The sequence below is a fragment of the Protopterus annectens genome, chromosome 9.part0 (genome assembly GCF_019279795.1).
Source record: "Protopterus annectens isolate FY-2018-M chromosome 9.part0, PAN1.0, whole genome shotgun sequence".
In the NCBI taxonomy this organism is placed as follows: Eukaryota; Metazoa; Chordata; order Ceratodontiformes; family Protopteridae; genus Protopterus; species Protopterus annectens.
The window spans coordinates 826676126-826701213 of NC_056743.1; the positions used below are offsets into that span (position 1 = coordinate 826676126).

At 38.6% G+C, this 25088-nt stretch overlaps 1 protein-coding gene across 1 annotated transcript in view; it reads left to right on the forward strand.

Annotated features, from left to right (window-relative positions):
* Positions 1–25088, forward strand: part of PNPLA6 (patatin like phospholipase domain containing 6) — a 1368928-nt gene that overhangs the window by 330868 nt on the left and 1012972 nt on the right. The window contains exons 7-8 of the mRNA XM_044083495.1: positions 6158–6298; positions 18955–19114. Coding sequence (XP_043939430.1) covers positions 6158–6298; positions 18955–19114 — 301 coding nt within the window. The remainder of the gene's footprint in view (positions 1–6157; positions 6299–18954; positions 19115–25088) is intronic.

Consider the following 25088-nt stretch of genomic DNA (forward strand, 5'->3'; position numbering starts at 1 on the left):
GTAGTGGGGTTGAATTTGGAGCTAAATTTATCAGTCAGATTAGCTGTGTCACCCTAGTCAGTGAAGGTTGTGCCATTTATGACCAGTTCTCCACACTGCTGAGTGTTACCTTTAAGGTTCCTGACACAGTCGAAGAAGGCATTTTGATTGTCCTTAGCTTGCGAAGCTTGACCTTGATGGGCTTTATTAAACCTCTTAGTTTTTGTTTAGTTGAATCAGAGGGAAAGTTGCTTTTTTTCTGATTTTGGCCATGCCTTTTTTCTTTTGTTATATACCTGTTAAGGTAAAGATTCCACCAATGGGTTTATTTTTGGTGTTAAGAGTTGGGATTGCTTTTGGTGGGTATGGCAGCCTCAGTGCAGCCCGTTTACATGTTTGTATAGGATTTATATGAATAATTCTGCATAGATAGCTGTATTCTCTGGGTTTGGGAGAGCTGTGAATTTTAACAAACTATCACGTAACAGGATGTAATTTGCTTTAGGGCTTATTTGGGTTTTCTGGGTTGATTTTTATTTCAAAGGAAACATCTTTGTGGTGTGACCTCACCAGTGAGGATGTGACACAGGGGAAAGTGCAATGCTCTCCCTTGTTCGGGTTGGAGTGCACAGTGTCTGGTGCAGGGTGTTTTGTGTTTATAAAGTATAGGAAATTTTGTGCCTATGAATTATAGGCAGTATACATTTCCCAGTCTGCAGAGTGGTAATTAAAGTCTCCCATGAACAGGGTATTTGATGGGATGGTGAGTGCCTGTAGTAGGTCTAGATAGGAGTTGTGAACTTCGTGGGCCATAGAAAGTGACTTGTAGCTGGCCAGAACATAGTAAGGAACCTTGTATATGGAGACTTGGAAATTGGTGAACTCCTGGGCATCATCCTGTATAACCAAGCTGGAGTTATATTTGTTGCTAATGTAGATCTCAACACCTCCACCTTCAGCCCCTGTGTGCGCATCTGTTGGTCTAAATGTGTGGAATGCACTGTAGCCTTCCACTTTGGAGTACTTTCTGTGGATTTAAACCATGTCTCAGTAACAGCACAGATGTCTGCATTCTCCAGAGCCAGGAGAGCTTGTAAGGGTTGGAGTTTCTTGTTTAGTCTCCTAGCATTGAGCAGAAACCTGATTTAAGTTATTGCTAAAGAAAAACGACAAAAGTTATTTTCTTTAAACGGAAAGGTGCTGTCATTTTTTAAGTAATACTGGGACCTGGATTATTTCCCCTGTGAGTAGTACTGCTGAAGCACAGATTGCATGTGTTCATTTGTTGATTGCAGTAGCATATGATTACTATGTGACATCATCTAAGGAGTAGATGTGCTCTCAGACAAGTGCTGTGACCCTTTCAGTGGCATTAACTTAGGTGTCTCCAAAGCAGTACTCACTGCTTTTACAAAGAGTGCCAGGTGTCAGACAGCCACCATTTATGACAATTCCACATACAGGAATGAGGCCACAGTACTTGTATGACATTTGCAGAAGTAACATGACTGGCAGACAATGTTCTGTTACATCATCAATGACTCCTGAAGTACAGAATGGTGCAAAATATTGGATGTTTCTGGTAAGCAGTAGTGCAGGTAATACCTCTCAATGTCTTAGTGCAAGAAATCTGGACAACGCGTAAAATAATGGGGTGATAAAGGTCCAAAAATAGAGACATATTTTAAATATTGCTATTATAAATTTAAAAAATTGCTAGAATAACAGGATTTGTGCTCTCATGCATTTTCAGTAGGATATGAAGCGTGAGACTCAAATGTCTTAAATTATTTAGTGACTTCTGTCTTCAGTGAATTGCCAGAAAACCACAAGTTTTTATCTGTAAAAGACCAAAAAATATGAAGCAAAAATCTGGGCATTCTGCATAAATCTGAACATTTGAGAGGAAAGGTACAGGTGTCAGATACTGGGTTTTTTTGTTTTAATGATTGTGTCATAAATCAGAATGGTACTAGGACACCACACCTCTGGCAGAGAGCAGCAGTTACATATAGCTTTATAAATAGCTTTACTAAGTATCCAAATGATTCCAGAGCACTGTACACTTCAATTTGAGGATTCTATATGCCACACAGATTCTTTACCCCATCTGTGGCATTTCAGTATGGTGCTGTGTCACTGCGTGCCTTCTGTGGCATTTCAGTGTGGTGCTGTCACTGCGTGCCATCTGTGGCATTTCAGTTTGGTGCTGTATCATGCATGCTATCTGTGGCCTTTTCGATATGGTGCTGTTATCACTGCGTGCCATCTGTGGCATTTCAGTATGGTGCATTATCAGTGTGTACCATGATTAGCGACTAGTACTCAGGCATTTATTATGCCCTTCATGGCATTACCATAGAGTAACAGTTCATCAATGTATCCATGATTACTACAAGTCTGAATGACACCAGTCATTTCACAATGACATTTATGAGCACTACAACTGTCAGACAGATGCTCTAATCCACACAAATAATGATAAAATATTATTTTATATTACTGGAATCTAGCAGCAGAACCATCAGTGTGATACTTGCCATAGATAACAGTGGTACCAGGCCATGACGTACTACAGTCACACAGAAGCACAGCTGTAGGATAGATGTTTCCCTGCACAGTAGTGTATAACCTTTTTTAAACTTTTTGCCAAAAAATTTCAGTATAACCATTTGTTCACACTGTTCAATGATTATCTTGCCTGTTGCTTTTCAGATATTAAATTATGCTGTTACACATCCTAAATAGATTTCACATTTTCTCTGTGGAATCACCTTCCCACAAACTTGGGAATATTTTTGATACTTCGTGGTACGCCATAAAAAAATAACATGAAAAGTTTATGAAACAGGCATGGTGTTGACGGTTTGCTTCTTTTTAACAGTACTGTTTTTGCTTTTGAAACTAATTTATCACTGTAGTTCTTACAAAGCATTCTGGCTTTGTGATGTCTTCATTTGCAGATTCAGGGAAGTCGTCACTAATATCATTTAGATCATGTTAGAAAGACCCTTAATTCCACTTGTCCACTGACTCAAATTTCCTTATTTTGCTAAACACACAGCTTTAATAGTTTTGAAGGCAGCATTTAGCATAAGCAATGGTTGTTCCACATTTGTTTACGCATGAACTGTTACACATCACAGTCTTGCAGAATGTCAGTATCGAGAAGCATAGTTGATGACTCAGTCTAATGGTTTGTTGTAAGGGCTAGCAAAAGATGTTGTCCTAGCCTCATGTGAAGTAAGAAAAATGTAGGAAATGAGGAAATTAAGCAGTTGTCAGTAGTTTACTGACAGATGTTTTCCTGCTGAGGATACATTAACAAAGGCGTGTTGCTTACTCCCACAGGAGTCAAATCATATAAAGAAAAATAGTAAAATCATACTACTACAACATTTTATTAAGTACTTGAAATGCATATGGTTATTGTAGACCATAGCAACTGCAAATGGGTGGACTGATCAACAATTCAGTTATGGAAAGGTGATCTGTGGATGAACGGGCACTGCATTGGTGGCAGCTAAGTTTGTGATGGCAGCGCAGTGGTTAGCGTTGTTGCCTCACAGCAAGAGTTTCTCTGGTTGAATTCTCCGCTGGGGTGCCTTCTGTGCGGAGTCTGCATGTCCTCACTCCATTTGCGTGGGTTTCCTCTAAATGCTCCGTTTTTCTCCCACTTTCCAAAGGTATACATGTGGAGTGTTTCTCCCGGGCCTCCACTGTAAATGGCTCTGTCCCAGTTCGACTTTTCCAGTAAACAAATGATGTGATGACGTTACCTTCATTTGCTCTTCAACTTGTGGGTTTCGGATCTGAGCATCGGATCCGACTAGGCCGCATACCAAAGCTCCAGGCCCTGATATCTGAGCTCCTCCCTTACCCATAATGCTCCTGTCCTTCAAATCCCTCAGATTTTGTTTGCTGCACTTCACGTAGCATTGGGTATGTCGCACTCTGAGCTCCTTGGGGTTTTTTCTCAGTGAATTATTGAGTCTTTTTTGTCTTCTTTTACATATTTTTAAAAGAAATTGCTTTCCCTATCTAGCAATGTTCTCTTTCTTCCCTTTTCAGTAATTTTGTATAAAGTTATGCCTTGTGCTTTCCCTTCCGTACCTCTTTTTCTACCTGTTATTTATGTATGTATATATGTATAGATAGATAGCGCTCTCTCTCTCTCTCTCTCTATATATATATATATATATATATAGATTGATATAGATTAAAAAAAAAAAAAACTTTCTATCTGTTCTTTATCTGCTGCCTTTAGAGTTTAGAGTTTTCTAGCTCAGTTGTTGTATTTAAGTTTGTTGTGCGTGTGTATGCCGTGGGTTACTTATTTTTTTTCTTCAGCATGTCTGATTCAAAACCAATAGGCTTTAAGAAGTATAACACTTATAGGTACAAAATCCCATTTTTGATGCTCACTCTGAATGTGTGATGTGCCTCGGTGTGGCTCACGTGGACTCAGCTTGTTCCATTTGTGCCAGCTTTAATCAACAGGCACTTATTGATAAGCTCTACAAGCCAATATTGAAAGATCTTCTGCCTAGCTCTTCGTCCTCTGCCATTTCATCCACTTCAGGGGCTCAAACCCCTGCTGAAGAACATAAGGACCGGAAGAGATCCACCAGTAGATCCTGTCACTTGGGGGGACCTTCCACCAAGAATTCTAGATCTTCAGAACTGACCCTTTTGGCTGTTATAGTCATTCAGGCCTCCCCTCCATGCCGAAGTGGAACCGGTAACAGCCAGATGAAGTCCCCCCTCCTGCAACAACTCACTCCCAGTTCCAGGCCTGCTTCTGTTGCTTCTTCCATTAGGTCTTCTTGAAACCTTTCCGAAGCCAAGGTGGACAGCATGATGGTTACATTTTCCAGGGCACAAATCCAGCTAGGATCTTGCCTGCTCAGTCCCTTCTGGATCTGCTAACAGTATTCTGACCTATCTCTCCTTCTCCTTCTCCTATTTGACCTCAGGTTTTGGAGTTATCTGGTCCAAGCCTTCCTGTAGTCGAGAGGTCAGAGCCAACAGGTACAGTTACCTCGACTCCAACAGTCTCCCTGACTCACCTAGCTCCGACTGTTTCAGAGCAGAGCACGTCTTGGAGCTGTAACTTTAGCATTGATTCCGAGGGGTTAACATCAGCTACAAAACTTTCAGAGCTGTCTCTTTCCCTTGGGGCTTCGGCATTTGATAGTTTGGCTCCGACTTCTCACTTGGATCCGGGGAGGCATTTGGGATTCATGGAGCTTCCCCGTCGATAACTTTGGCTCTGACAGGGTCCCTACAGCATCTCGATCTCCCTCTGCATTTGAATTGGTGGAGAGGGTTCTCTCCGTACCCAGAAGAGCCTTGACTCTACCTGCTTTGTAGCCCAACCCCCCTCCAGCAGCTTTTGTGTCTGAGACATCTATTATTTCTCCTCCAGCACTGTCTACCCAAAAAGACCTTCAGTCTACCCGGTGAGTCAGAGAACTCCAGATCCACTCTGTTTCAGCACTGAGGGATGAGGAATGTAGGTATGTAGTGATGCTGACTGACTGATTTCTGAAGGAGACCTACTGAGTGGCAGTTAAGTTTTGAAGAACAGTTTGGGTAGTGCTGGATAGTCTGTTCTTCTTTGTAGAAGCATGCACTGTGCATGCACTGTGCATACATACACTGATTTCTGTTTTTATGCACTGAACAGATGGGACAATTCTGGCTAACCACATGTAGCCAGACTGTGCATCTTACTGATTGAGATTTCTCAGTTAGTGTCCATGAAGGAGTATAACTGAAGAAGTTACATTAGATGTGTTGAGTGATGGTGGCCAAACATTAGAAAAATGTTGTTAAAAGGAAATAAAAATCCATGGGACCCAAATTTCACAAGAATTATTAATATATATTTAAAGGAGATAGCTGTTTTGGGGAAGCCAGCCACACAGCTTATTAACTAGATAGGTGAAAGACGACTTTCATCAGCTTATTTCATGAACTCATATGTTTTTATTACATCTGTTTTATGTTTTTATCCTAAGGATAATTTAGCTTGCCTAATTGCTTTTATGTGTATAATGAACTATGTTGATTACATTTTATTTACTGTATAAATAACCAACTGTCTGTTCTGTCATCCTATCTGTAAGAAGAATTACATTTAATGACTGCTGTTCATTTTTCTGTCTTCTGCAAGAATCCTACGAATTAAAAAGGAAGTGCCTACATTACAATTAAAGGAGCCTCCACCCTCTGTTCTGGAAGCTGATTTGACAGAATTTGATGTGGCTAACTCCCATCTTCCTTCTGAGGTCCTTTACATGCTGAAAAATGTCAGGTATGTCTTGGTGAAAGTGGCAGTTTCTTACAAAATGTTAAAACAAAACTTTAGCTAGAACAATAATGACATGTAGAGGGCTAGCACTGTAGTATCTGCTTAAATGTTAATTGACCTGCAAAAAAGGGAACCTGCAGCTTTAGTTTTATTTTCCAATGTCAGGTAAGTGCAGCTCTCTCTTTTTTTGAGTTTATATGTGTGTGACAGAGAGAGAAAAAGAAATGTCTATGTATGTGTTCATATTCATGCACCATGCCTCTCAGTTTCTTTGCTCACAAATTCTGAATAAAGGCAAACACAATGGAAGGACAAAGGGCCAAAATCAGGGGTTATTTTTAAGTCACTTAAACTAGTTAATAGAATATTGGGTTTTTGCATCACGTAGCATTTCCTGAAAAATAAGAAGTATGAAACTGTAATATTTGAGATTATTGACTGATTGTAATCCTCTGTGATGGACCAGAAAATCAAAATGTTTGCAAGGTACCAGGCAAAAATATGAGAAAAAAATCAAGAACTGGCTGCAAAATTCTTGACAATTAAAAGGTATGACACTCACACAAAGAAACACTGCACAAAAAATAGAAATAAACATTTTATAACTAAAAAAGTGTTCAGGTATAAGAATCAGAAATCAAAAAATCTAGCTGTCATTAATCAATTTGTACCGTGGAGCAGATCAGTAAGTGTCCTGCTGTTGATGCGTTTGTGAAGTGAACTGTGGGTGATTTTTGTTTAGCTGTGACTTGCTTGTGAGTTAACTGTGGGTAGGTAGTATTAAGCTATATGTATCTGACTCATATCTGCGGATGAAGAGGCAGTTGTTTTAATTTTTTTCCCCCTGTGACCTACCTTACTGACCTCCTTTCTATTCTGCTAATAAAGGAGATGTGGAAGGAATAAAATGGTAGGATATTAGAATGCACCACACTGTTTTCTTATAGTTTTATAGTAATTTATTTTTCGTCTCCTACCTAAATAAATATAGCTACTGTTAGAGTCAGTAACATATTGGCAATAAACAGCTACCTAAAAATAGAAAAACGATAGTGTTGATTTATTTATTTAACTGTGCACTGATAGACATGCCCATGTACATGTCTCTTCCTATTTTCCTGGTTTTCTGTTCAGGTATCACCTAATTGACTGTATTTCTCAGTAATTCCTCAGTTTTTGCTCTTGACTGGGTCAGAAAGGATCCCATCTGACCCTGAGCATAGTGACATTAGTCCTGTGACTCAGAAGTTATCCTGTTGTACCATATTCTGGAAGTGGTCAGAAAGTGGTCAGAAATTACAAACATGCTGTGAAAGCTTTTTCTTTATAAGCACTCCCTGACCACATGCAATTTTGCAGAGTGTTTTCCTACTCATATCCTCATCTGCTGCATTTGTGCATGTATAGGAATTGGGGTTGCATGAAATTGATGCAGCTGGCCATTGGTAAGACAACCATCACCTACTATACACCACCAAGACGCCATCAAACTGTGGGGTGCTTAACTTTTTCCTCCAAAGTCAGGTGAACTGTTTGGCCCTATCAGTAAATCCAAATAGTGTGATATTGCAGACTTTCTCTATATCACAAATGAACATCAGGCAGTGTTACTTCACTAGCAATCCTTTTTGGGTTTTCTTTAAGAAAACTCATGTCAAATTTGTCAGTGGGCTCGGTACAGCTTTACCAAACCCTACTACTATCTGTAAATTACCTTTTTGGAGGCCACTTTATGGCGTAGATGGAGGGAGCACTCAGGACACAGGTAAACTGTGTTAAAGTAGTGGGCAGGGCTAGCAGTGAGGACAGCTGACTCATCGGAGGGGAAGATAGAGATGAGGGTGTCACAGTGCAACTCTTGTGGAAACTTTGGAACCTACCTGAAAACATTAATTTTCCATAAGGCAGAGCTGCCACCAAAGGACAGATACTTGTGTGAGTTAAGTGCCATCTGTACTTTTCAACCACTGCTTACCACACTATAAAGCAGTTACTGAGACACATAAAGTATAACATGGGTGCAAATAGCAAAAAGCTGATCTGTCATGGATGAAGGCACATCACGGTTCTACTCCCTCCCTTACTGGCCATGAGTACAACAGGATTTGAATAGCATGTGAATGGGTCAGTGGGGTATTTTGGTGTGTTGAAAGGTCAGGCGGAAGAAACAAAAAAGAATATGAAAATGTTAATCCTTGGAATTTGTACTTTTAATTTTGTTATTCCAGAGAACCACTGAGCTAAAGGCTATTAAATAGTTCTGGGCTGTCAGTCAACATGTGTTGACTACCAGTGTTGTCTAGGCTTCTTATTTTTGACCTAAGTCTGATTTTGAAATGTGTCAGCCACTAAACTCTTTTTTGTATACATTTGTGAATAAGCTGGGAATTTGTTGCATCTTATTTATAACTGGCTTATGCATGAGCTGAAAGATGTTTGCAAATTTCAGTTGCCTTGTCTGTAAATGAGCTTGGCATGATTTGCGTCCTGCAACTAATGCATATCTTTGGATCAGCTAGACTGGATTGTGCTTTACTGTTTCCTGTTTGTGAGTTAGCTGGTCTGGTCCAGTTGAGGGCAAAGACATCACTTCAGGGTACCTAGCAGCAGATGATTGCTGCTGGGTTGCAGAAAAGTGAAAGTAAACCATGCATGGATTGTACCATACTCTTGATTTCTCAGTGACTGTGTAGATGGTTTAAACCTAACTGCAGAGAAGTGTCTTTGAGTTTCAGTTGGTACTCTGCTGTTGGCATGCACCTTTGAGTAAGTTGCACATGGAGTAAGGCACAGCTGTTCCTGTTGCTCGCTATTATGACAGTGAGCCAGAAACTTTACCAAGCTGCTGATTGGTCTGTCTGGAAGTTGCCCGTACCCTGCTGCAGTCACGCCTATAAGTTGGGAGCTGACTGTACACAACTGCCATCACATGTTTTTGAATAATAGATTCTGATTGTACACATCTTCTGACTCTGATTGCACTCTGCTACAGAAATGTTCTTGGGTAAGTTTGGGAGCGATTGTACCATGCTGTTGACTTGCATCTGTAAAACTGAAGCTGAGTGTGTATCCTGCTGCTCTTAATATATATATATTTTTATTAATTAATTGCTGCTGCTGTCTTTGGAGGGATATGAGAATTGCTTATTTTAATTAGCAATGTCTCATCTCTTGGAAATGATTACCATTTTTGTACTGATGGGTTTTGATGTGATCCTGATCCACTTCTTGATCCACAGATCCAGGTCTAAAACTACAGATGTCTCCATATGGAAGAAGACACTGTTAGTTATAGTTTATTTTCCTTTCCTTCTATACTATCTCGTCACAGTTTTGGAAAACAATTTCTCTGCAAAGCAAGCCACTTCTTGACAGAAACTGTGGCATCGCTGACTTCAGTTTTTTAAACACTTTTATTAGCTTCGTGTGTATTGAGTAACAACATAAGGATACATACATTAGTAGAAAAGAAAGCATACCATTGCAAATATTTTTCACTTTCATGCCCTGTATACATTTTCCTTAACACTTATCATTCACTCCAACATTGTATAACTTGTTCAAGTACTACCTTCCCATAGATTTCAGTCCTCCTCCAGAACATTATTCTGCCATGTATTTTTCTCACAAATTTCATTTATGTGTAATTTTCTTCTCTGAATATCACACTTTTAATTCTTTTATCTCCTTTACAACATTCAGTATTTAATTTAATATAGGTTTAGATTTTGATTTCCATTTTATAGTAATTGCTTTTTTTGCCATTACACTTAGTAAGGCCTTGCTATCTCTAGGCAATTACCAACTCAAAAGAATACTTTCTTTACTTACATTATCTTGCTTCACAACATTTCTGACAAAGTTCACTATAGGGAATTTTTAAAAATGTGCATATTCATTACATTCCCAGAAAACATGTTCCGGTTTATCCCCGTCTTTCCCATCACACCTCTAGCATTTTGTATGCTCTCAAAAGTCTGCTTGGGGTACACAAATGTCTATGCAAACTGTTCCATATAAAAGTGCTAAAACTTGTAGGTTTTGTTGCATACAGTCAGCTTTGTTTTTGCATTTTTTTTAAGTTTTTTGAGTAACAGCCCTCCACCTATTTTCACTATTTTCACTGAGATTACTTCCAAACAGTAATCACAAGAGCCTTTGGGTTGGGGCTAGATAGCTGCTGTTAATCAGTAGGGCATAGCCCAACTCCCCAGAGGTGGATCCATCATATTTCTAAGTCACTTCGATTAAGGTGCAGTACACTTAGCTTTCCATCATGTAAGAAATTAATTGATAGAAATATATTTTTCCTAGGAGTAGGATGAGTAGATGTTTAAAATCTTTGCAGTGTTCCTTTATTTTGAAAGTATGTTTGAGTATTTCAAGCATACAACTGACATTTCAAACAAGTGATTATACATAATCTGAAGTTGGAAGTCATTATCGGTGAAGATACTAGTTAATTGTCATTATTACTGTGGTATTTCAAGATATTCTATTGTTTTAGTCAAAAGACTAATGGTTTTGCTAGCTGCTACAGTGGCATAGAGGAACAAAGGCCAGACTGTGGCCTAGCTGACCCTACTCTGATTATTGGCTCGGCTGACTGACTGAGCAGCAGGGAAGGGAGGGGCATGCTCAGCCAAGGTGAGAGGCACTTGTTGCTATGCTACTAAGATGAAGCGTGGTCCAAAAAGTGGAGTTGCTCATGGATGTAATTGTAAATGTGGGGGTGGGGAAAGGGAATGGATAGGTCCGTCATAAATAATCCCACTAGACTGAAGCACAGACAATCCAAGGCCCCAGGATCCATGACTCGCCTCAGTAAAAATGGTAATTATGAGGCATGCTTTACTGCTTGCGTTTTCTTTCTGATTATTTTTTTTCTTTCTGTTGCCTGTTTTTTATTTTTACTCATTCTCAATGTCTGAGAGGGTGATTATTCATGCATTTGTGATGTTTTTTTTAATTTGGGTTCCTTTTCACATTACCCAAAAATTTATTTTTTGCACAGTACTATCAGAGTAGAGGTCTCAGTTCTGTACATGTTTGATGTATATGTGATCTGATGTCCTTTTCATTCTTCCTCAACAAATGTGTTATAAATCCAATCCTTGGATCCGACTTGGCTGCATACTTCAGACTTTGGATCCAACTCTCAAGCTCCTCCCTCTACCCATAATGCCATAGTCCATTCTCAATACCTGAGATCTCATTTTCAGTAATCATGCTAAGATGTAAGGTCCTTCTCTCGTAGCATTTTGTCGAGTTTCAGCTATTTTTTGGGAAGTAAAAATTTAGCCTTTACATCTAAAATTTCCATGTGTTACTATTATAACCGCCTTCTTATTTTCCAGTTTCCCTTTTCTGTGTTAGGAGAGTATTTTCTATACCTTTATAATATATTCCTAATTTACCATAGTTGGTAATTTTGTTTCTTACTGTACCCATTCTGTCCTTCCTACCCTTTTTTGGGTAATTCTTAATTAGCATTGCTAGTAATGTTTTCTTTCTATAATATTTTCTTTAAAAAAAGAAAAAAAAGTCTTGTTTGTTTATATATGTTTATCATCCTTGTCTTCTACTCTCATGGCTGACAAACCAATGGGTTTTAAAAAAATGCACTTCTCATGGGTTCAAAATCCCTATCTCAGGTGCCCATAAGGAGTGCATTTATTGTCTTGGAGCAGCTCATCTTAACACCAACTGCTGAATCTGTACAACCTTGAATACAAGGGCTTTAACTGAAAGACCCAGTAAACTGATATGTAAGGGTCTACTTCCTCCCATAACTACATCTTCTTCAGGGTTTCAAACCCCCAGTAAAATCCTCAAAAACTCCCTTATAGCATAGAATCCTTTCCCTGCTGAAGTCCCCCAGGACTTCTTCGGAACTGCCACAGAAAGTTTAAAAAACATTTGATCCATCTTCGTCAGACCTGAAAGTACGCACTCCAGATCCAAAATTATCAGATCCTAAAACTTATGATCAAATTATTATATCAGCAAGCCCTACAGCTCAGGTTTTGATCACAAGCCCTTGGATCCAAAGACCTAGTGCATCATATACTCCAAAAGCTCACTGTCCAGATTTCCTCTTGGATCTGGTCCCCCCTTTATGCAAACTCCCAAAAAGCACTCTAGGCCCCAGTCTACTACATCCTTTAGAAGTCTATCCAAAGCGTACTTGGATATTATAGTGCAGAAATTCGTCAGAGCTCAGTTCCAGATGGGGGTCATCTCAGCTGTGTCATCACAGTGATATATCTTTCTCTGATGTGTCCCTTCAAAGCCCAAGGATCCAGCAGCTCTGAGAGTTCTGGAGTCAGTTCAGAAGAGATTTGCTTCCTCGACTCCAGTAGCATCCCTGCTCAGTTCTGCTCCTATTCCTTCGGATCTGAACGGATCCTGGTGCTGAAGCGTCTGAGTCGGATCCTTGGGGATGGATCTAGTCTGATGCTATCTGATCCATCCCTGACCCTTGGAGCCTAGGTGCTGGACAGCTGAGGTCCTGTTCCCGTCTCCAGGCATGGATCCAGTCGGAGTTGTGATCTACCCATACTGGTACATTTGGCTTCAGCTTTTCCAGGTCGGTCTGCCTTTGAGGTTTTGGAATGGGCTTTTTCTTAGTCTAGAGATCTGGTCTCTCATCTGTTGGAGCCACCCCTTATTCCCTCATGCATTTTCCAAATGCACAGCCAGTTCCACTTAGTTTCCAGTCAGACCCCATAGGGGAACTCCCCCTCTCTTCTGATACCTCCCATAAACACCCCCCACCCGAGGAGGTGACATTGGAAGAGGATGTGCAAGAGGAGGGACATGGATTCCTCATTGGAATCTTTCACTGAAGATACTGATTTCAAGAAAAGGGAAAGGTCCTCCAGATCACCTCCTGATGATGTCTCCTTTGGAGGCATATTAGAGATCCTTAGACAAAAAAGTAGTTGGTCTTCCAATAATCCTTCTCCAGAGGAGTCAGTATTTCTGGGGGCTTTTGGTTCGGGTCCATGTACGTCTTGGGTGACAACCCCCTGGCATATGAGCTTATTGATCTGGTCTCTCATGGGGCATGGAAGGAGCTGGATTCCATTGAGCCTATACTGCATCGACGTGACAAATTCCTAGCTCCTCTTAAAGATAAACCTCAGTGGAGCAAAAGGAGTCCCTGTAGATACAATGGTGGTGGTGGCAACCACTAAAAATGAGCTAGCAATACAGTGTTCGTCTGCCCACCGCAGTAAATAGAGCACTGGACAGATTTGGAAAGTGAGTCTTTGCTTCATTGACATTTGCCTTGAGGTCCATTAACTATTTGGCACACTTTACAAGCATACCTCTCAACCTCTTAGAGCAAGAAATATGGACAAAGCCATAAATAAAAGTGGGACAAAGGCCCAAAAATAGGGACAATTTTTAAATATTGCTCTTACAAACCTATGAAGTTGAAGGAATAAGGTTTTGCATTAGCATGAATTTTCTGAAGGGTATGAAATCTGAAACTCAAATGTCTGCTGTTATTTTCTAAGTTCAGTCTTTAATGATTTGCCACTAATTTGCCAGAAAACCACAATTTTATTACAAACAGACCAAAAATATGAGGCAAAAGTCTGTACAGTTGAGAGGTATGTTTACAAGGCTATAGAGAGATTTGACCAAAGAACTGTCAACATGTTCTTCGTGTTTCACTGTTGCAGTCATTACATTTGGGTAATCTGCTTGCAGGTTGCCCTCAGTGCCTGATTAACAAAGTCTAGGGTCCTACGTCGGTTGCTGTCCCTTCTTCCATGATGTCAGGACGTCAGGGGTATAAAACATGCAGCTGATGTCATTACATCAGTCTTTCTTGCTGTGCGGTGCCCGAAGCAGAAGCAGTTCACAAGTGCCCTGATTCCATGTCTGCAGAGGATTTCAAAAGATCATCTTCTCAGCTGGCCACTCTCATCAGTTTCCAACATGAGCATGAGATTGATTCAAAGTTTTTCATCAACACTCGTTTTACCTGCAGAGAACAAGAAGGAAAGACCCTGTCTGCCATGAGAATACGTTTTCTACCTCTCAACAAATGTTCTTTAGAATTCAAAGAGGTGGTAAGAAAATGTGATTTCACAAATCTCTGGGGCCTTTCCAAGATATATGCAGAGTCAAATCCTTTAGAGGCAGAGGAGGCAGTTCTTATGGTTGACACTGGCCTAAAGGCAGAGGAGGCTCTCAGAATCAGAGTTTGTGATTCTTTTCCAGATATACTGTATCAGCGCTCCTGAAGTGCTGCCCTACTGGCCAGTGGGGGATGATTGTCCTTGCACCCAGATGCCTGGGCTACTATAGCAAAAGATAACTGTGTGCTAAAAATAATATTTAGAGATTACTTCATACCATTTTCCCAACCCCTAATCTGCAAAAGAAAGAAGCTTTCCGAAGTTTATCACAGTCAGAGGAAGGCAGCAGCCCAAGAAATTCAACAGTTGCTAGACAAAAGAGTTATCCAGGAGGTTCCACCAGACCAGACAAGATTTGGAACTTAGTCGTGCTTCTTTTCAGTGCCCAAAAAGACAGGAGACCTGAGACCAGTTTTGGATCTAAGCAAACTGAACCAGTACATGAAAATGTCAAAGTTTCAGATGGTCATGGTGTAATCCATTCTGCCATTTCTTTGCAAAGACAATTGAATATGCTGTATAGATCTTATTATTGTTTATAATTAGTTAATAATTTTTTAACTGAGTATTTTTTAATTGAGAATTTTTGGCGCCTAAAAGGTTATAAAATGAATGGACTGTAGGAGCTCATTGGTTCTGAAGAAATCTGTGATGTGACAGATGAAAGCGCTCAACCCTGTATATGAGCTTTTAGTGTTGTGCTCTCTTCTCTGAATAAAATTCGTGTTCATTTAGTATTCGAGTCTCGAGTTTTGGGGCATCTGTATTCTGCTATTTTTGGATTTACATTTAAACATGACAAAGCAAATTGCAACTTTACAATCTCATTCCATAGACACACTCAGATCTCAGGTTCATCAGATTCTATCCCATCCGTCTCCTTCAGCCAGATTCATTCTTCAAGCATTGGGATCTATGGCAGCAGCAAAAGTCGTACTTCCTTTAGCACTTTAATGTTCTTCAGTGGACTCTAGCTGTTCAATGGTCTTCTCTTCGACAATGCCTGTCTTTTCCAGTCAAGCTTACACCAATTTGCAAACACCACATCCATTTTATAAATCCACTCAGATGACATTTACCTATGGTCACTCCTTGTTTTACTGCCCCCAGTGGCCATGGTGACTATGGACACCTCCCAGTTGGGGTGGGGGGCATTACCTGGGAAGGACAGTCCAAGGCACTTGGTCCTCCAAGAGACCAATTTGCATGCCAGTGTCCTGGAGATGAGAGCAGTCCTTTTAACCTTTGGCTCAGTGGTTATCTGGAATATCCTTCCATGAGGGCCACCCAAGATTAACATAGATGGGGACTCTGTGTCATTCATTGAGGAAGAATGAAAAGGACAACATCAGATTTAAATGTTATGTACTCACCATAACTAGACATCTGTGTTGTCCATTTTCATTTTTCCTCATCTTCCTCCCAGCCATCCTCCTTCCTATAATCTTCTAGAGGATCCTGTTGAGTTTCTTATTTGAACTTATAGTTCCAGATTTGAGCCCTATTCTGTGAGCTATCCCTTTCATTATCTAATTAATTGGGATTTTATGGCAACAAACTCCATCTAAGGTAATGAGAATGGACTAGGCCATTATGGGTAGAGGGAGGAGCTCAAGAGTTGAAATCAAAGTCAGAACTATGCGGCTGAGATGGATCTGAGGATAGGATCCATAACCCATTTGTTGAGGATGAATGAAAATGGACATCATAGATGCCTAGTTATGTTGAGTACAATACTTTTAATTTCATCATACATATCCCCCTAGCTGTTGCTTGACAACATTTTTTTCATGCCTGTTGTAATGCTTTTATGGTACACTGTCTTAGCCTCTACAAGCAGCTCCCTGCCGTAGGATGGGTGTCCTAGCATTGGCAAATCATGTCCTCCCTTAATGGCTGATTTATGCAGCTCTTGCCATTGTAATCAGCTCCGGGTTGTCATTCCCTTGCACTTAGAAAGCCAGTTTTATAAACTTGATAATTTCCAGACTGAATGACAAGACTAGCTTAATAAAAAGCATGGAGATAAAAGTCTTTATTTCTAAAGCCTAACGTGTTATTAATAAACTTTCAGACTGATGTTTTTGTGTAATATTTTTTTCAGCTTTTTAGCTGACACCTGCCCATGGAATTGCATACTTAAAATGTTCATAACGGTTGGCTCTCCCTTATCCAACAAGTGAGGTGGCTGCTGTTTTACAGCTTTTCTTATAGTGCTCTCCAACAACAGCAGTATTCATGGTGGTTATCTTAAGGAATTCACTTCTTTCTCCTTTTAGCATCAAATTATTCAAATTATGCACCATTGTGGAAAAAAATACCAAACTCTGGCTCTGATGGGTCAGATTGGCTAACAGCTGCATTTTAATGAGTAACAGTACACACTTTAAATGTGTGCTACCTTCTTCACCCTACCCCTACCTTATCCCTTTCAATACAGTATAAATCTTTAACTGCGGACATTTTTCCTAACTTACTGAAAATTTTCAAAGTTATTTCATTTCCAAAAAGGACCCTTCAAATAAAGTAAACTTATACTACACTTTTCATTCCTATCCTCTCATCAAAGGTTTTCAAATGTGCTGCCTCTGCATAGCCTGCCTACTTACCCCTTTAGCTATGGCTTTCTTAGCAGAAATGAGAATGGATTAGGAAAAACCACAACAGTTAAAGTGCCATCTTACCACTAATATAATATGCTACTAAATATGGCTTTAAAAAGTTAATTGAAAGAGTCTTTGTACACTTACCCAACATCTTTAATTCTGCTAACCACCACCTATTTCTTTAAGAAATGTAACATTATGTCCTCAGTCTTTCACCACTGTTGCGGTTTAAAAATTATTTGCAAATTCTTTCTTTTAAAGATTAAAGACTAACTCTCATACAAGGCAGGTGACAGTAGGTGTACTCAGGACTGAGTATTGGTGCCCTTTATTAATGCTGTTGAAATACCTTCCCTGCAAATCCATTTACTTTGCAGAGAGCATGTTCAGCTGAGTTTGGAAAAAAATCTCCAGATACCATCAGCAAGTAGCTCCCAGTAAACTGGAAAAAAAGATGATTTAATTTCCTGTGTTTCACTGTAAATGTCATAAAAGCTGAAGCAATGCGGGCTGAACTTATAAGCAGCTGTTTAATATCTGCAAAGAGCAGGGTGTAGCATTGCCACAAGAGACGTACTTTAACGTAGATAGTTTGTGTTCGGGTTTTTGGCTTTGCCCCCTCCTTTCTTTCACAGTACATATTGATAAAATGATAGCATACTAAAAGCTTCCTAAGCTCATGCTTCAAGGTAGTTATCTGCTTACACCTGAAGCCAAAAAAAAAAAAAAACCTCTGCCTAAAGGACCAATGCTTTTGGCTCCTGAATACAGATTACCTGTAATTACTGTCTGTGGTCTATTCAGCTGCAGCCATCTGCAAGGAGCACTTAATAAAATTGTCTTATTCATGATTCAGTCACCTAGGCAGGAACACAGCTGCACTAGATTGCAAAGGCACACATCCCTCCATCCATGGTTAGGAGTCACAAGCCAACTCTTACAATGACCCTATGAACAGATGCTGCCATGCGTGGAGTTTACAGGAGAAGGGAGAAAATGGAGGAAGATTTCCAGGCCTTTCTTAACATATCACACATGCATTGATACACACCTGCAGACAGTTGTAGACAATTTAGCATTTGCCAGTTGATGACCACCTCTTTGGAATGTGGGAAAAACTAGACCACTCAATGAAATCTCACGCAAACACAAGGAAATGTAGACTCAATGCAGAAGGTACCCCTGCTGAGAACCTCATGCAATAAAGTGACAGTGATACTTCCTCTGCTGCTGTGCCACATAGAAGGCACACGTGCCACCAGTCAAGATTAATCATCTTCTTGGCTTATGGTGTGTTAATGTACAACATCTGGTAGCACAGCCATTGCCCTGCACACAAGCCCTGGTTAATATTAAAGTCCTGCACTATGCACATGCCACTTTGTAATTGTTGGGACTAAAGCATTTAACATGACTCTCTTCACCTTTTGGGCCGCTGAGGTATAGAAATCCTGACCCCGTTCTTATTAGGCCATTGGCCTGTGTATGTCAGTTTAATGCTGATTGTGTGATACATTGTAGAAGTTTGTCTATATTGTAAATGCTAACAATGGTGTCATGCTAGGTTGATTTCAGCTAATGACCTCTTATATATCATATTGTATCTGGTGTAATATCTAAGATGTGTCAGTTTTCTCCCATTCCATGACTTGTTTTCATAGTGGCAGATGTGCTTTGCTGTATGGATTTCATCAAATTCTGTAGAATGTATCTGGAATGTACTGTTTTGTGTTTCTTGCTGCAAGGTTACACATTATTGTCGAAAAAGGGCTTTTGGGTTCAGCCTACTTCTGTAAAGTAAAATAAAAATACTGTTCACTGATACTTGTATGTAATTTATTAATATGAAATATTTCTGTTTTGTAGTGCATTTGTATCACATTTTCTATGTTCTCAGGGTTTTGGGTCACTTTGAAAAACCTTTGTTCCTGGAGCTTTGTAAGCACATGGTTTTTCAACAGTACCAGCAAGGAGACTGCATCTTCCGCCCAGGCCAGCCAGATAGCAGCATCTATGTGGTTCAGGATGGGAAGCTTGAGCTTTGTCTTACTGGGCAGGTACGGAACAGTACATTACAAATTCTGTACTGCAGTTGGGTATTGTGTATTAAATAGAATTTACATTTGTAGAGATTTGATTTGTATTCATTTTGGAAATTCATAATGATTTTGTTAGTATAATCTGAGCTTTTGCCACTGTCTTTTTAGTCATCTGTTTTGTGTTCGCGGCTTTCTTTTGCAGCTCCATTTTTAATTTAAAAAGAAAAGTGACATGGCATTGCATCTCTTGCTTCAAGTGCAATGATTTTTTTTTCTGAATGACTTTGTAAGTCATTTAGGAGACCCAGAAGCAGAAAATGTGTGCGTCATATTTGTTTTCTGTTTGACTTTGTTATTCAACTCCCTCAAAATGCAGAAGTACTTGCCCGTTTTTTTCACTACTCAATTTATGCATGCACAATGCCATTTAAAAGGGGCTGTTTTAGTTGCTCCTTGTGTCCAGCGTTCCCAGCTTGAGATTTTATAGCACTGACTGCTACAACTGACACTTCCTATATCTGTGGTTTAACAGGTGGCTAGTGACTCCAAACTGCACACATCTGAATGGGTGTGGACAGCCTTTGCATAGACCATACCCAGGGGTCATGCCTGACCACCAAATCCTGCAGTGTTCAGACAGAATACTTAACCAAGTGAGTCACTTTTGGTCAGCACTGGGACTTAAAAAAGTCTAAGAACAAAATTATTGTGTCATATTTTAGAAATGTGATTTTTTTTCCATACTGTTCATTTAACAGGTTTGCAATTAAATAATGGTTTCACAAGTGTTTACTAATGATAATCCACACTTAATGATACTTGTGCCCAAAGTGATGTGCACGCCTCCTTCCACCATATTAATGTTGTAAATGCAGCACGACTAGTTTACGTGTTCAGAATGTTTTTTAAATGTCAATTTATTAAAAAGTGGCTTGAAATGAAGTTTTATTTTTCCATAAAAAGTGTTCCCATGCATCCTTATACATCCAAACACTTTTTATATAAAATAATACTTTGTTTCTTCGCATTAAGCATGATCTTTAAGTTGGATGTGCAGGAGAGGATCAAATGAAAGCAATGATACTGGTTTGCATTTATTTTGTTTAACTTTATGTGTTTGTTTTATGTATTATAATTTGTTATGCTGGCATCTTTGTATAATGGTAATTGATTAAACAGTAAGCCCAAGTTGTAGGCTTTCTATTCTTACTTGTTACAACTGGGTGTTGAGGTTGTATGTTGCCAAGAAATTCCCAGGGAGCATTGTGTCATTTGAGGAATGAGCTGGAGGTTACATTTTGCTTTTACAAGACAGAGATGAGTGAAATGACAAGGGCAGTAATATACTCATTGAGATGCACCTTATTGCAAGAATTTAAAGGTCTGTTAGACTGTGCTGTAATGAAGGTAAGATCCATAACGCTATTGTCATATAGATTCATAAAGTTAAGAAATACTAACTTACTGATTGAACATTTACATTTTTCTAAATTTGATGGCATTATTAACTTTGTTTTTATACTTTATGGCTTGAAATCAGAGTAATTTTGTATGGATTATTTTTTTCTTTGTGTTTCAGTTTGTGCCGAGGCCAACCTAATCATAGTAGTAGAATTTGTTGTTTTCTCAAACCACACTCATAAAACTATGGCACTCTTATTAATTTAGTATTTAACAGGTGATGGAGGAAATTTTATTTGAACTGATATGAAAGTCTGTATTTTGTTAATAAAATTAGGTATCAGATATTGGAATCAATGAGATACTGTCAGAATGGTATGTTAAGTGTGAAATTGTCCTTCAAAACTTTTATTTTTGTTCAAATTATTAAATTGTAGAATATTTGCAAACAATAATGAGAAAAGGTAGGAATACACATTATTGAAAGCAATAAGTATGTAACAGATTCTTGTAGATTATAATTAATATAATAAGTTGATTGTTATGAATAAATTGAAATTGGGACATGCTTATACTTTAAGGAGAGTACATATTTTAATGCAAGTAAAAAAGACAACAGATTAATAAAACACTGATAAAGCAATTACTTTAAGAAACCAACATGACACTGTAACTACAGATTACAGTCAAAAGATAATGTATTCTAATTGGGTGACTTCTGGTATGGTTTGGACAGGGAGAAGAGGAATTTTTACTACCCACACACAGTGCTGTTAGAAAGATTAATCTAGTCAATACTCTAGTTTCCTTGTTAGAATATAAAAAACAACTGCCACTTTACACCTCTATTACTCCATGACAAGGAAAATGTCCAAGAAAAAAGCAACTAAGTGGATTTAGAGGTGGAAGGCATTTCCTTAGCACATAAGGGTTGCCTGACCTCTTGGAGAACCCCCAGTGGTGATGGAGATGAGCCAAAAGGAATTGCTGTTAAGGATGTAGTTGCAGAAATTAAAAAGATAAACACCTGCTTGAAAAGCTACATTGCAGAGAATGAATGGACATTGACAGAGGTGACTGATGCTGTCAGTGAGCATTCTGAGGTCATTCCTCAAATACAGGGCAATGGAACCTATGGTTGCTACATCTTAAACTAAATTGGATTATGTGGAAGCAGCTTTGCTTGACCAGGAGTATTGGTCAAGGAGTAAGAACCTAAGGATCAGTGGCATCCCTGAGCAGCTGAAAGGAGTGGACTACAGGGTGTTCATTCAATAACAGATCACCAACTGAACATATATATATATACCCTTGGATAATATAATGTAATATTTGACACAGCACACAGGAGAGCTTGGATAGTAACAGGAGCCCAACAGTGATTCCCCTGTCCAATTATAGTTCACTTTAGTGCCTACCATAATATGGAGAGAGAGTCTTGGAGGGAGTATGGAATTCTGGTCTGGTCTGTAGTTGTTCTGGGCAGCCTTTATACTGGCACAATTCTGTTAACCTCATGGACTAAGGTACAGTACTTTTTATCCAGTGCAATTGAAGATTTATTTTCCTGGAGGCCTTAGAACATCACCGAACCTGGAGGAAGCTGCGAGGACAGTCAAAAAAGTGGATTCCCTGGACACTAGCAATGAGGAAAATCAGAGAAGTATGTGGGGGGGGGTTAAATAGATGAGCAGAGGGTTTCCAAAACAGCAGAGAGGCCAGCTTCAGGAATCTTTCCCCTGTTTAAGAAGTATGCCACTCTACAAGATGGAGCAAACATGATGCAGACATTGTTAAAAGAATAACTGACTCTACTTCAACCACCCTTCCTTGTAAACTTTGTGGTTTACATTAAACTCAGCATGGGGTACTCCTTGAAGAAGACAAATATCAGAAAAAGCTGGAGAGATTCTTCAGATTTTTGAGCTATTTTTTACGGTGGCATATTCATTGTGATATTGTATTTGGTAGCTGATCAGTAACTTGATCCGTTTCTTCCATTCCCAGCAGAGACTTGGTAAAGAATGACTAAGATGATCCAGAACTTATCTAAACAATCCTGTGCTGGTTTGTGATTTGATTGTACAGTTGCCTGATAGAAGAAGGTTTATCTGGATTTATATTTTATTTTTTACCAATGTTTTTTGCTGTTTATAGGAAGAAAAGGATAGGTTTTAGACAAGAAAATTTGCCAGATTGTTGGTAGGTAATTGAGAACATATTTTCTGGAAGTGTAATGAATTGGCAGACTTTAAAAATTCCCTGAAGACTAATCTGTCATAGATACTGGGTGAGCAAATTATTGTTAACTAAGGAAATGATTTTTGAGCTATGATACAGAATCAAAATTGCCTGGATATAGTAAGGCCTTGGTGAGTCTAATTAAGATGGCTGCCAAAAAAGCAATTACTAGGAAATGGAAATCAAAGTCTAAACCAACTGTACTAGAAGTAGTGAATATAGGAACAGAGATAAAACTACTGGAAATGGGATCATTAGAAAAGAGCAGGAGCAGATTGATAGGAAAAATGGGAATTGTGGGAGCAATAAATCAGAGGAGGAATGAGGTTTAAAAGAAAGCAGGATTTGGATGAGCTATGTGACTGACAATGAATGGATAGATTGTAAATGATGTATAATGTTTGCAACTAAAATTATGCCAATATGGTTTGTGATGTATAATGTTTGCATTAACATTATCAGTATGGTTTATTTTCATTTATACAAATGTATAATTGCATACGTCATACATGATAATTTAGTGAAATTGTTTCTTGTTTGAAAAATAGTTGTGACTGGGATTGATAATGAGCAGAAGCTGCTGTGCTTCTTCACGAGCAGGGTAAAGGAATTCCAGTTTTTGCATGACTTTCACAACTGAAGTGGTCAGAGCAATGAGTTTATTCTACTTAATTTAATGTTTTGTTGTATATTGTTTGTGCAATTTTTCTCATAGAAGTTGATTTAAAATCTCTGTGAATTCTGTGGTGATGATTCTGATTATCCTTTTCTTTTAGCATTCTTTATTCATTTGCAGCTGAAAATGGATTCCTTAAATGAGTATGCCATTAATGATTTGCTAAACCACAAGTATCTAATACAGTGTACTAAATGCTATGTATATTTAAAGATAACACTTAATAACAGTGGTGATATGTGTTCCTCATGTCAAAAGTTAGACAATCCACTTAATATTAGTAGTAGTAGTAGATCTAGACTTACTGATGGCTTGGAGAACTGTTATTACATATATTAATAAATAATGTTAGACAAAGAGCAAGTAGAACACTTTAGGAAAGGAAATTTTGTTGTCAGTAAAGATCACTCAACCCCTATTGAACAAGATAATACCACTGATAGCTTTAGAATTCTGGAAACAAGAATTCAGCAATCTGAGGATTCATGACATATAGCAGAAAGAAAGAAGTTCTAAACAAATAAGGAAGAAAAACTGATAATCTATAAAGCAAAGAGAGTACATATTAAAAAGGACATATTTTTGTTACGTAACCAAAAGATTATAGGGAATGATAAAATTTTTCTACCAGAAAACATTTAAACTACAGAAAAAGGCATCATTTTTCCAAAAGAGAAGGTAGAAAAAGAGGCAAGGAGCAGGTGAAAAGGAAGAAATCAAAGCTGAACGTGGAAGGATTGAAGAACATTATGTAAGAAATAAGAGCAGAGAGATAAGTTTATAATATATCTAAAGCTGTGGCTGTACAAAGCAAACTGAATAAGAATTCTATGCTTGCAAATGTAGTAAGGAGTCAAAACAGTGGGATTAATAAGACAAATGTTGATGAAGATCATTCCTTTCTAACAATTGATAGAGCAGATATTAATGAATTAGAAGTTGTAGATTCTTCAGATCTGGTCAGAAAAGATTTTCTTGTAATTGGAAATTTAATTTTAAGAGGAACTGATACTTACATTTGCAGAGAAGTTAATGAACATCAAATAATGTTATGCTTGCCAGGTGCAAAAATAGAGGATGTGAGAAAGGCCTTAGAATATCTTAATGTAAGGATGCATAGATCTGGGAATCTGTTTTTATTTGTGTTGGTACAAATGATCTCATCCACAAGTACTTTCTGACTGTTAGTAGGGAACTTACAGCTCTCTTAAATGACATATCGTGTATAGGTCTTAGGACGTATTTTTTTACAAATTATATATAGAAAGGAGAAACAGGTCACCATAAATTAGAATATTTTTTGGGCAAATACCTACATGAAAAAATGTCCCGTTTTTAAAAAAATGGAAATGTGTAGAGCCTAATTTTGGGCAGATTTGTTTAGACATGATGGTGTGTACTTGTCAAGATCAGGGAAGAGAATTGTTGCAGCAGTATTTGCAATATTTGACAAACACAAGGCAGGATTTTTACCAGGCTGAAAATTCAACAGGTCACAGATACCAACAACTGATGCATATCTGATGGTTGTTAATGACAGAAGCATTAATAATAATTTTTTTTTACTGGAAAATTTGCTACATTCCCATAAGAGTGATGATATTATTTGTGAAACATGGTTAAAGAACAAAGACCAGAAACTAATTCTGTCAGTGTATAAATGTTTTTACTGTA